The 12,620-nt window shown below is 40.4% G+C and overlaps 1 protein-coding gene across 1 annotated transcript in view; it reads left to right on the plus strand.

The window, feature by feature from the left end:
* Positions 1–12,620, plus strand: part of adgrb1a (adhesion G protein-coupled receptor B1a) — a 124,978-nt gene that overhangs the window by 65,789 nt on the left and 46,569 nt on the right. The window contains exons 15-16 of the mRNA XM_040117345.1: positions 5,546–5,648; positions 5,774–5,817. Of these exons, the coding sequence (XP_039973279.1) occupies positions 5,546–5,648; positions 5,774–5,817 (147 nt within the window). The remainder of the gene's footprint in view (positions 1–5,545; positions 5,649–5,773; positions 5,818–12,620) is intronic.

Below are 12,620 nucleotides of genomic sequence, written 5' to 3' on the forward strand. Positions count from 1 at the left end.
GGATACTTCTTGATGAGAGCAGGTAGTTTCTGATTGATGTCGGCCAGGTGGACTCCCAGGAAGCACTCGACAGCTACCTGGCTGGAGCAGACACACACATGCCTCACCATGGAGTCCCCAACACTGGGTGTAGAAGGGCCAGATTGTGCATGTGTCACAGCCATAACACAGCCATGTTGACTCCAGTTTTGGAGCTGGGCTGGTCTGGATTGCCATTTACTAGAGGGAGGAAGTGATTTTAGGCGTTTAGCAGCTCAGGCGAAGTGTTATTCCTTCTGCCTCTGCTGACAATAACCGCTATCCAGGTGGAGTATGGAACAGGAGTGGAACATTAGGCGCCTGCTTGTTGCAGACTTGCTGGGGTTTGGGCTCCTCCAGATGGTGGACAATACATGTGTTTAGCCAGGGGATGGTGGAATCACAGGTGGCTGCATCTTCACCACAGAGGACTTTTTTCAGAGTGTACAGTTCAATTAAGCAGCAACCGGCCCAGCGAGTACCAGACAGTCCTTGCACTGAGGCGTCCTGGCTGCCAAACACCTCCTTATGGACAGCGGGGCAGCAGGCACCTGTCACTAAAGGAGCCTTGACACTGCACAACAGAGTAAAACAATGTTTTTTAGGTAAGTTTTGATCTTATCTCTGTCACTGAAAGCAGCTAACATTAGGAATCTATTTGATGAAATTAAAGATCTGTTGGATTAGCCAAATATTTTAGATAAAGACAAGATTAAGTTAGAAGAACTGAGGCCAGGCTGTTCTTGTGCCAGCAACTGGCGCGAAATGCAGTGGTGCACCGGCGAACTGGTATTTGCCTGCAGCACACTGATGTGATTTCCTCCACTGTGCTGGTTTGGTAATTTGGTGACTTCCTGTGTGCCCCAGTGGGAGGAGAGGCACAGAAGAGAATGTTCTGATGCAAATCCAGCAGCACACTGCAGTCTTGGTGAGACAGTCTGCAGAGGACAGAGACGAGAGGAGTGCGTGGACAGCAGAAAAAAAGATGTGTCGGTCACAAACAAAGTAGCATTTTCACAACATAGACAACACAAAAGCAGTTCAGATGTAGAATTTGTAAGATAAAACTATCATATTGAGCAGGCTCTACTGACAACCTCCAGATGGCATGTTAGAACTATACATCTAAAAGTGCAGCTTGAAGAAAAAAGGCAAGCTTGCATGCGTGCTACTCAACATGGAAATGCCAGTGCGTGTAGTGGAACTGTTGCTGCTGCTGCAGTGTCTACAGCCACACCTCAGGCATCAGGTACACCATGACCTATTGCAACCCAGAGCTCTATAAGCCAATTTATACCAGCAAGACATAACAGAGTTGATGAGGAATTGGCTAAAATGATTGCAAGTGATTTCCAACCATTCTCAGTTGTGGAGACAAGGGATTTAGAAGCTACACCCATGCTTTCTATCCAATGTATATTCTTCCAAGCAGGAAAACACTCTCCAAAACAACCATTCCAAGACTGTAAGACATGCTTCACTCCAAGAAAAGGTTACAAAGGCTACAGCAGTTTGCCTGACAACTGACTGCTGGACATCCAGAGCCACCACTTCCTTCATGTCTGTTACATGTCACTTCATTGAAAATTATAAAATGGTATCTTGTCTTCAGGACCGTTTTGAGTTTAGTGACCGACACACTTCAGATAACTTGGCAGAGGAACAGCTAAAAGTGGCAAAAGAGTGGCAAGTCATCTCTACCCTGGCCGTTATCAATGCACCTGCTTATGCCCTGATCCAAGAACAATGGGAGGTGGTACAAGAGACATATACTGTTCTGGAACCCTTTGAACAGGTCACTGTGGAGATCAGCGCAGACAGGTACATTGGACAATTGTTGTTGCATCATTTATTATGATATAATTGCATATTAAAGGTGAATGGCAGTAATAATAGACAAGATTAAACTGAACAAAGTCCATATACCACATAATGAAAGAAGGCATCATTTTCTAAGTTACTGTGTTCTCCTAATTCTGTTATGTGACAACCTCCGAAATGCTATCCTTGTGCAAGGCTCTACAGAGAATAACAGCCCACCACCAGACAGAGAGAACAGTAACCATAGGGGAATTGACAGAGTTGGCGACAAATCTCTTTGAATTTATGGAAAGAAAGTTCCACAGAATGGAATACAATCCTGTACTGGACCAAAGGATCAAAAAGTTGGCCTTTAATGACAACAGAGCTGTTGATGAGTAGCAGCAGCAGCAGCAAGATGCAGCCCCAGCGGCCAGCCGGCTCTACAACCAGGAGTCCAAGAGGGAGAAACAGGAGCAGGAGCACTAGACGTGGACCCACAAGCTCTGCTGTTTGGAGGCTCTTTGATGAAAGAGCAACAGGAGACACTGCAAGAAGGAATCCCTCAGCAGATGCTATTCTGGAAGTAAGATCCTATCTTGAGGAGCCCCGTATCCAAAGAGCCGCAAACCCACTGAGCTTGTGGGAGACCAAGGCATCAGTCTACCAACGACTTGTCAAGGTGATGGCAAGGAGACTCTACATCATAGCGACATCAGTCCCTTCATAAAGAATCTTCTCCAAAACGGGGCAGATAGTAACAGAGAGAAGAAACTGGATCAGCCCTTCCATGCTGAGGCACTTTCTCAATTCCAATCTGCCCTAACGACAAAGTTACAATGTTCCACTGTTAAAACGGTTTGATGCTGCTCTTTTTTACATCGTAAGTTGTAATATGGCATTTTTTGGAATGATTTATTATTCATTTTATTTATCGAAGTAGCCTTAGAATTGGAACATACAGTATACAGCCACAACATGACCCCAGTTGCCAGTTTTAATGTTGTATTTCAATATATACAGTATATATAAGGTATATATCTCTATCTGTCTCTCTAGCTATCTATCTATCTATCCATACAGTAAATATATATATATGTATATATATGATGTCTTGACATCAGACATCAGAGACAACTGATGTCAAGACAAGAAAGCTCCTCACAATGCATGGAGAGTTTCACCCCAAGTCCAGCACCCTACACTAAGCGGAACGAGGGAGGCCGAAGACTGGTGATCATTAGAGCCACTCTCCAGGATGAAACACATACATCTAGGAATACATCAGGAAGATGGCCCCCAAAGTTGAACTGCTAAGTGAATACCTCAGGCAACAGAAACCCGATGATGCAGAGGAGGAGGAGGAACCATCATGGCGGGACAAGCCCCTACAGGGCATGTACGACCGACAGATAGAAGAAGTGGATGATATCAAGAAATCCTACCAGTGGCTGGAAAAGGCTGGACTGTAGGACAGCACAGAAGCACTAATCATGGCAGCACAAGAACAGGCACTCAGTACAAGATCAATAGAGGCGGGGATCTACCACACCAGACAGGACCCCAGGTGCAGGCTGTGCAAAGGTGGTTGAGAATGACCAAGCCAAGATCCTGTGGGACTTCCAGATCCAGACTGACAAACTGGTGATGGCTAACCAACCAGACATCGTGTTGATCGACAAACAACAGAAGAAGGCACTAGTGATAGACGTAGCGATCCCAAGCGACAACAACATCAAGAAGATAGAAGACGAGAAGATCGAAAAATACCAAGGGCTAAAAGAGGAGCTAGAAAAGATGCGGGGAGTAAAGGCAACAGTGGTGCCAGTGGTAATTGGAGCACTGGGGACTGTGACCCCACAAACTGGGAGAATTGCTGCAGCAGATTCCGGGTACAACATCTGAGGTCTCTGTCCAGAAGAGCGCAGTCCTAGGAACAGCTGAGATACTGTGCAGAACCCTCAAACTCCCAGGCCTCTGGAAGAGGACCCGAGCTTGAGGAAGACACACCACCACCCCCCATGGGAGCGGGGTGAGAGGGATTTTTTTTTTATACATATATATATATGTATATATTTACATATATATATATATATATATATATATATATATGCACACACACACTGTATATAAATAGGTATAGATATTTACACAATATATATTGTATCTATATCTATACTGTATACTGTATAGATATAGATAAATATTTCATATACACCGTTCAGCAACAACCATAAGACTGTTAGCTTGTTTTGAAGTTGTGGCTGATTGGTGTACATTTATGCACAAAGACCAGATGCACTGTGGTTAGTGTTTTTTTTTAGCAAAACGTTAATTTACAAGGTTCAATATAAATGAAATTTTCAATATACATGTGTTATAGTGTTTGATGTTTTCACATTAATGTTTTCATACCAAACATGGAAAATAGTTATAATGGTATTCTGGAAATTATAAGGTTTGGTATAATTACATGCCAGAAGTGGTACTAAATGAAGACCCGTTTGGTAGCTGAAAGAGCTGGCTCTTATTGCTGAGCTGAGCCAAATGATCTAGTTCACTAAAAAGAACCGAAATTCCCATCACTATTGCACACTGTCAAACCACAATTATTCAAGTCTGGAACAATTTTGTGAAACTATCACCAGAACGTTGCAAAAAAACCATAGAAACCTCTCTGCATATCTGCACATCAGACTTGTTTTGATCATTTTTTTTCTACTACAAATAAACCGGTGTGCTGGAGATTGACACATTGAAAACAGTTATTATACCTCATTTAAAACTTTTCTATTTGCTAATAACTCACTCAGGACCGTCCATTCCGGCCGATCCTCCACCAGTGTGTCCATCCAAAACAGCTGTGCGCTCGATTGTCTTTTCAACAAGTCTGGCCAAAGATACACATGGAGTTCTGCATTTTCAATTCTAGTACGGGTAGACATGTCACTGTGATCACCAACATGATAGAGACTGTTTGAGTTACATTTTATAGCGTTGTGTTTCTAATAACAAGAGAGGGTTATTTTAAAAATAATAAATTCTTTGTAGATCATACCAGGATCACATATATGTCACAATAGATGAAGCAGGAAACTATTTCCATACCAGATTGCCAACACTTTTTCCATGTAAATCAGGCACATCTAGACTGAATTAAACATTAAAACTAATTTCAGAAATATAAAAATAGAATATGAAAAACACTAGACCATATTTTTAATTCTACTTTTGCTGTACATACGGCAATAAGGTGGTATTTAACAGTAGCTGGTTATAGATCATTGTATGACGTCCAAAGTGAATGCGAAAGTGAATTCAACTTAGAGACATCATCTGCTCCTGGTATTATATCTGAGCTTGCTAAACCAAACTCTATATGTCCCAAACAATATTTTTCCTCTGAGAAAAACCTCACAGGATTCCAAAGCAGTCAGCGCATAATGACGGGGAGAGTCCTGTGTTTAAAGTGGATGAAAGTAGAGGATGTGGCTTGCGATGATTGTCACAACCTCTAACAGGCCCACCTATAATGCATGGTAGTGTATTCTTTCTGATCCCACTCTGTTTCCAAGTGTGCCTCAGGTGCAACAGGAGAAGCTGGCCATGAAAATACCAAAGTGTGTTTGGCCTACCCACGACTTCGCCCTATGCCCTTATAGCCTGGTTAACAAAATAGGGCCCTTGTTATATGTGATAACACTGTGGTTTTCTTTTTTATCTGTAGGAACAGCACTGTCCTCAATTCCAAGGTTTTGTCAGTGACTATCAAGCCCACTCCTGCATCCCTCTTTGCTCCGGTTGTAGTCGAATTCTCACACCTGTACAACGTGAGTGACAAATTAACTTTTGTATCAAAGCAATTCCAGATATCAAACTATTGGGATATGATATATTACTGGTACTGTACTCTTTGATGGGGATCATATGTTTTTCTCTGTTCTCTATCCATTAGGGCACCACCAACCAGTCCTGTATATCCTGGGATGAGAGTGACAGGTAATATCCACTATATTGTTGATTTGTCATCTGACCCTAATTTGCTAATATGTCAGCCTGGATTGATATGACTCTTTGTAAGCTGTTCCAAGACACTTTTGATGTTTTATGGGTAATGTACAATCCAACATTTTTGGACCTTGCCCCATACTGGGAATTCAGTGCAGTACACTGGAGTAGGCCCTTTAATGGTGCCAGTGGCTGGAATTTAGCTACATTACTACCCACCCATCCGTCTGTCCAACACTTTGGTCTAAACCAAGATACTGTAAGAAAATAATGGCCACATTTTTTTTATGAAAAGTGCACCCATTTTCCCTAGAGGATGAACCTTGATATATTTTGTAACCCCACTATTATTTTTTTAATGCCACTATCAAACCAAAGGTTCCACTTTAAAACAGAAAATATCCTTGTTTAACATCCAGATTGCCTTGAAATTTGCTGAAAACATACCTTTTCCCCAGAAGACAAACCCCCTTTGATTTACCATGGACTTTTGCTCTTCATTTTCCAGACTAACAAACATTAATTAACATTATTAACTAACATCTTATCCCTTTTATGCACATTTTCAATTTGCATTTGAAAAAAAAATTGAAATACTGCAAAAAAGTTTTCATGCATAGCTGAGGAGGAAATTTTTTTTTACACAATTCAATGAAAAAAGACTTAGCAAATAATTCTTGATGTACATGAAGTATGTGACTTAAAGTTGGAGTAGGTAATGCTTGAGAATGATTTGACATTTGAACTCTGCAGCAAAACAAATACACCCCTCCCTTCAGTGTTCCTTCAAAAGCTCCACCCCCCAAATTCATGGACGTGCATTGCCAAGGCAACAACACTAACAACTGGACTAGCTGATTAGAGAGAAATATGGTGGAATCCAGAGCGTCTTATGCGTTGTGGAAGTGGAAACTAGGTTCGTAGCTAAACTATTAAGGAAGGTAACATTACCTGGTATAGCATTTCGAATTATGCATTAATCCAGATAATCCCACTGTGCTAGAAAACTTGTGTTTTTAAGTCTTTATGGCTATAAAACCCTTTCCAAATTGTGGGGACAGACGATATAGGGCAAGCAATGACACAGCAAACTGCCGCTACAGTTGCTACTGCGAAGTTGACATGCAGAGAGGACAACACGGTTTCCCAGAGCCACCACACAAGCTGCAGACAGCGATACTCATGACACTCCTGCTTCTATAGCTAACATCAAACCAAAACATATCTTGGCAAACTAGAAGTAAACTGAACGTCCGTGGGCAAGTAATTTAACGTTACCGGGCACACAAATGTAGCACTGATACACTGATACCTGCTGGCTAACTAACCAGTTGGGATTAGCTATCACAAACATTAGCAGACCAGAAAAAACAATACTGACCTATTGGCTCTGTGAAACATAGCAAAACTAATGTTACCCACCTGGCAAGCAGAAACAGAGCAACCTCTTCATCTGTCCTCATTCCGTTCAGCTCTCTGAGGTCTCTCTGCTGTTACCTCACCAGTGCAAACCCAGCTCTTCATCCTTGCCTGATCATAGCACAAGCGTAGACTGTTCCTTCCCATTCCCCTGGTTATCCTTTAATTGGCAATATCTGTTAGCATGTGCCAGATTTACCATCTCTTGCTCCCACTTTCCCCTTTCCCCCATCTCCCCCCTTCTTCTTTCCCTTCTCCTGTGCACGAGCACAAACGCCCCCTGGTTGCTGATTGGCTGGAATAGTGTTGTGTGGCTCGGTCCGAGCCACTTTGTTTGTTCCCCATTTACAGAGCCCGGGCTGTGTAGGAACACTGGACTTGTTTTCTGCAGTCACACAGAACGAACACCTAGCGGACCATGAGGAGATATTCACTGAATTTGACAAAATATGTATTTGATGAGAATCGTTGGCTACTTCTTTAAATGTCCACTGAAGCCTAGACCTCACTGGAGAGATGCCCTTGTTCTTCTGCCATAGTTTAATAGCACCCAACCGGAGAATTGGTGCCACTGATTGTTTATTTTGATGAAGCAACCACTCATGTTTGCATTACAGTAGTGGATGGAGATGCTCACTAATCCATATTTTCCTTTGTCAAGATTCTGGAAATTTGTCTAAATTTGGATAGAAACTTGATTTATTTTCCAGTCAACCCTTTTAGATTATGTGATAAAGTGAACATTGCAACCTTTAAGGGCCACTAAAAAAGCTTCAGACATGTTTTGAACATTTTCATGGCAAAAATTAGCAGTGTTCAGCTTTCTGTTTTTTATCATTACATATAATTTTATTATATTAGCTCAATTCCCCCCCAGACAACCAGTCAAACTACATCATTTAGCTGATACTGACTGGTCCAGATCTTATTTGTAATTATTCCAGTATCAATAATAATGACTGGAAAACCCTCATGTACATAAGTCTATAGCACATAAGGGAGTTCCCTGTCCTCCAAGTGGGCATTTTAGAGACACCATGTTCCCTCTGAAAATTCCATGGCTGGTTGCAGTGTTTTTAAACCTGACAAAGTCAGTGCGCCGCTCCCCAGTGAAAGGTGCTGAGTGTGTTGGACAGCTCGGTAGCTCTTGTCTGGGACAACGCTAACCCCACACTATCACTGGTACGACACTGATGCAGCATCTGGAAAATTAAAAGTGTCACTCTCAGCCTTCCTCCCTCTCCCAGCCCACGCACACACATCAACATGTACGACAGAGAGTAGTTCACACAGAGAGTTTTCTCAGAGAGAGAGCGACAGAGAAAGAGAGAGAGAGAGAGAGAGGAAGAGTGAGCAGTGAACATGGAGACTAACTGAAAGATACATGTTCAATTTTACTGCTTTCGTGGGCAGATTCAAAGCACTACTCATTTGCTCCTTCATCTTAAGTTCCCTGTTTGTTTAAGCGAAGGGAATAATGTGAGCATGATTGAGCGTGAGCAGTAAGCGACGGAAAGAGAGAGAGAGGGGCAGAAAGAGGCAAACAGTTTGCAGTCTTATTGCAGTGCAGGTTTGGACATTTGCATTTAGATGGGCGTATACACTTGTGTTACAGAGACGAAGAGCAGAACATTCATCGTCTCAGTCAAGTGATTAAAAGAAGTTTGGCTTGGCACATACAGTATAGACCTGTAGCAAGACAACGAGTGAAACACAGAGAGAGAAATTATTTTGGGGGAAAAAACTTAGTAAATATTGACTAATTGATTAGATGTTAATATGACAATCTACCATAACAATATAAAATTATGAAAAAAGCTTCAAAATGATTTGAAATTTTAGATTGGATAGTTTGCTGATATGTTAACAGAGCATGCAATAGATCAGAGTGACAGTGAATTTCACAAATGCTCCCCATGGCTTTTTGCGGTCATACACTGTGGATTTTGACTACAACCTCAGTATTTAATTTAACCCCATTTTATTCGCACAATACTTTAAGCTTTGAATACAAGGGGTCAGTCCTACTGCATAGCAAAACAGTCCCAAAACGTACCTGGCATCATGATATATAATAATCACACTGTATTTATGTTTTATGTTTATAAATCTTCAGGCACATGATAAAATCAAAATCAACATGTGATCATGAAAATATGAAAACAAGTCTTCTTACTTACTGCTCCTAATGAAGAATAATAATAAGGCAACTCCCTCTTTCCTGATCTGTCACAGTTTTAAATTTGCTGTTGTCACCTCAAAATTTTCTCCATGTTAATCTGTTGCGCTGATAAATTAAGGATTATGTACATTTTACAGCATAAATTTATCTAATTTCTGTAATTAAAATCCTACTGTTTTAATTGAAGTTGGTTTTACTTTGCTGTTTTTTTCCATCCATTAAACTCAACACTTCCAGATATCCAAGATATTTCACATTAAAAGCCATCCAATGACTCAAAAGGTATAATCCCTTCCTTTGCTGGTAGGCTTTTGTAATGAAACAGCTCAAAAACGTATTTGGTTTCATTCACCAGAGCTAAACAATGATTAAAAAAAAGAAAGAAAAAACGGCAACGTAGAAGTGATTACAATTCATTAGTGACTGAGAACAGTATGAAAAAAAAAATTGCGAGCAGCAGATTGGTGGGTATGACATGGCTCTTGTTGTACAGATGAAATTTGTTAATTACAGTAAACACATTTTATCTCCTTCAGTGGTTTTTACATTGCCTCTATTATCCAGCAGCAGGTATTTGATCAGTTCAGTGAACAGTGTCTAAAGCAGTTTTAAGAAAAATGTTAACTTGAAATTTTATTAAGGTTTTATGTTTTTTTGAAAATGATGACCTTGGTCATCTCTCAGACATCACTGATGTCCACAAACATGAGAGACAACATAGTAGGAGAGACAATGAAAGAAACATAGCAAGGACAAAGAAACTAATCTCGTGGTGTTTAGGTGAGGGGATTTGGGGGGTTGGGGCTAGGGGGAGACATGTTCTATGCAAAATTAAAATCCATCTTGGACAGCAGCTATGATTAATGACTTAATATTTGGGAGAGAAATTGGTATCTGAGGAGGCGTCCTTGTCATATTGATAAGAGCTGTGAAGCAGACTGGGCTTTCACTTGCCCTACGCTTCAATCTCCTTAAATCAATAACAAGACCATCAGCAACTTCTTTCTGTCTGTCTCACTCTCACTCACAGTGACATTATTACTTAGTTTTATTTACATTAGTCTAAGAGAACATCTGACAAATCCAACACACTTAATAGAAATACAAAAAGTGCTTGGTAGATTAAAGGATGTCCTCGGCTATCTTTGTCTGTCATTGTCTTGTACATCCTAGTGGTCGCTTAAGAGTACCACACATTGCTTCCCTTAACCTGAGATACACCATGATTGCCCACTCTGTCTGTCTAACAATTTTTATATTGGGATCGAATCACACTACAGGCAAAGTCAAGACAACGAAAATGCTTACTAATACCAGGTGTAAACGCAAAGCTCCATGATCATTTCTCATTTTCCATATAATATATAAAGGTACTGATCAAATGTTAAAACCATCTAAATTTAATCTAAAATTAAATCAACATATTCTTGGTGTCTTGTAGCCACGTTTTCTAAAGCAAGACTTAGTTGCTTTGGCTGAAAACAAACACTGTTTTACAGATGCACTCTTCTAGCCAAACCAACCTACTGATACAGAAATGGTTGTGTACTAAAGGTATAAAGATTAAAAAACACTTTAATCACTTGATATAATTGTTGAAGATTAGCCCTGAATGTTTTTGACCAAATAATTCAGGTCAAGGTCATTATTAACAAGTTTTGCCCCTTTCCCATCTTCGTCCATGCCCTGCTATGAGTGTTGTATGCAAAGAAAGGCCCTGCAGACTAAACAGACTGCACACAGTCCACTGTATTTATATTGAGAGCATGTTAATCCATTCTAATTCATATGCCATCCAACTCACCAGATGTTTGGGGATGAATTTACCCTACATCTGACTGGTCTTAGTCCATGGGCAGGACGTCATGGGACATATTTCTGAATGTGTTCCCCACTGTATCGAGTCACAATCCAGCTCAACTAGCCTGCCTAGTAATGTGCTATACTGCTACATCCTCTCATTTAGAAAGGAGTAGGCTTGCCTACTGCAGGCCATGACATAAATACCTTTATTACACCTGTGATGTGGTAATATCAGCTGCAGCTGTATAAAGCGACCTATGTTGCTTTTACTTATTTTTGGTCACTATGTCAGATGCTCAAATTAAACGTAACCAAAGTTTGAAATAATGAGACAAAAGCTCAAACGTCAGATTACTCTGAACGCTAGGTTTCCAAAGGTTCTACTTCCGCCATAAGCGTCCATCCACTCCAAGCACAGCTCATTCTCCCAAAACACTCTACTTGAGTAGTATTATAGGCATTTAATGTACTCCAGCATAGAAATAATCAACGGTGTAGGTTTACTATACAGTCATTTGGCAACAGCAGAAAAACATTTTACTACCAACATAACCTTTCTATTTCCTGACAGCAGACATCTTCCACCTCAGTTGGCATGTTAACACATTTCCCAAATGTACAACTATTAACAGGGGCATTTAAAGAAACATTTTGACATACAGATTGTGATTGGAAGACAAAATCCACTGTTATGTCACACATTAAGCAGATAATGGGCGTAATATTTTACAGAACAGAGATATCCTGCTGTAATCACTGATGTTTGTGTCCATTCTTATATTTTGGATTGGATTCAAGCTCAAACATATACAGATGGATTTGTGAAGTTTCCATTTCCAAATAATTGTGTTATGTTGCTTAGTTTTAGTTACTAGTTCGTTCATAGTTTACTTTCAGAACCTCCACACCTGTAAGAGGATAAGGTGGTGCTCACAAGCGCTGGGTGTGTTGCCCCTGAGCAGGCTTCCGGATGTTCGGCAAATCAGAAGGAAGTGGGTTTTTAAGGAGTCCTCTTAAGGAGGCCTGACCTAATATTGCCTGTTTCAGGCAGAGGCTTACCTGAGTGCTGCATATCAGGCAGCTTGAGATAAATAAGGACTTGAATTGTGAATTATGCAAAAATCTACTTTAGTGGAATCCCAGAATGAAAATATAGAGCTGGAAATGACCATAATATGTCCCCTTAATAATTTGGTTCACAATACACAATTCAGCTTTAACACTGAAATGAATAAGCCTGATTTATTCTTAAAACAGTAATTTTCAAATAATTTTTTTTTAGCACAGATATTGTCCCAACTGTCTAAAATCTTTGAATTTTTCTGTTTCACAGATAATCTCTGAAAGTATCCAAGATTTTGTAACCTTAGCATTGAACATGCAGGAATCT

Source organism: Xiphias gladius, chromosome 22 (assembly GCF_016859285.1).
Source record: "Xiphias gladius isolate SHS-SW01 ecotype Sanya breed wild chromosome 22, ASM1685928v1, whole genome shotgun sequence".
NCBI lineage: Eukaryota > Metazoa > Chordata > Actinopteri > Istiophoriformes > Xiphiidae > Xiphias > Xiphias gladius.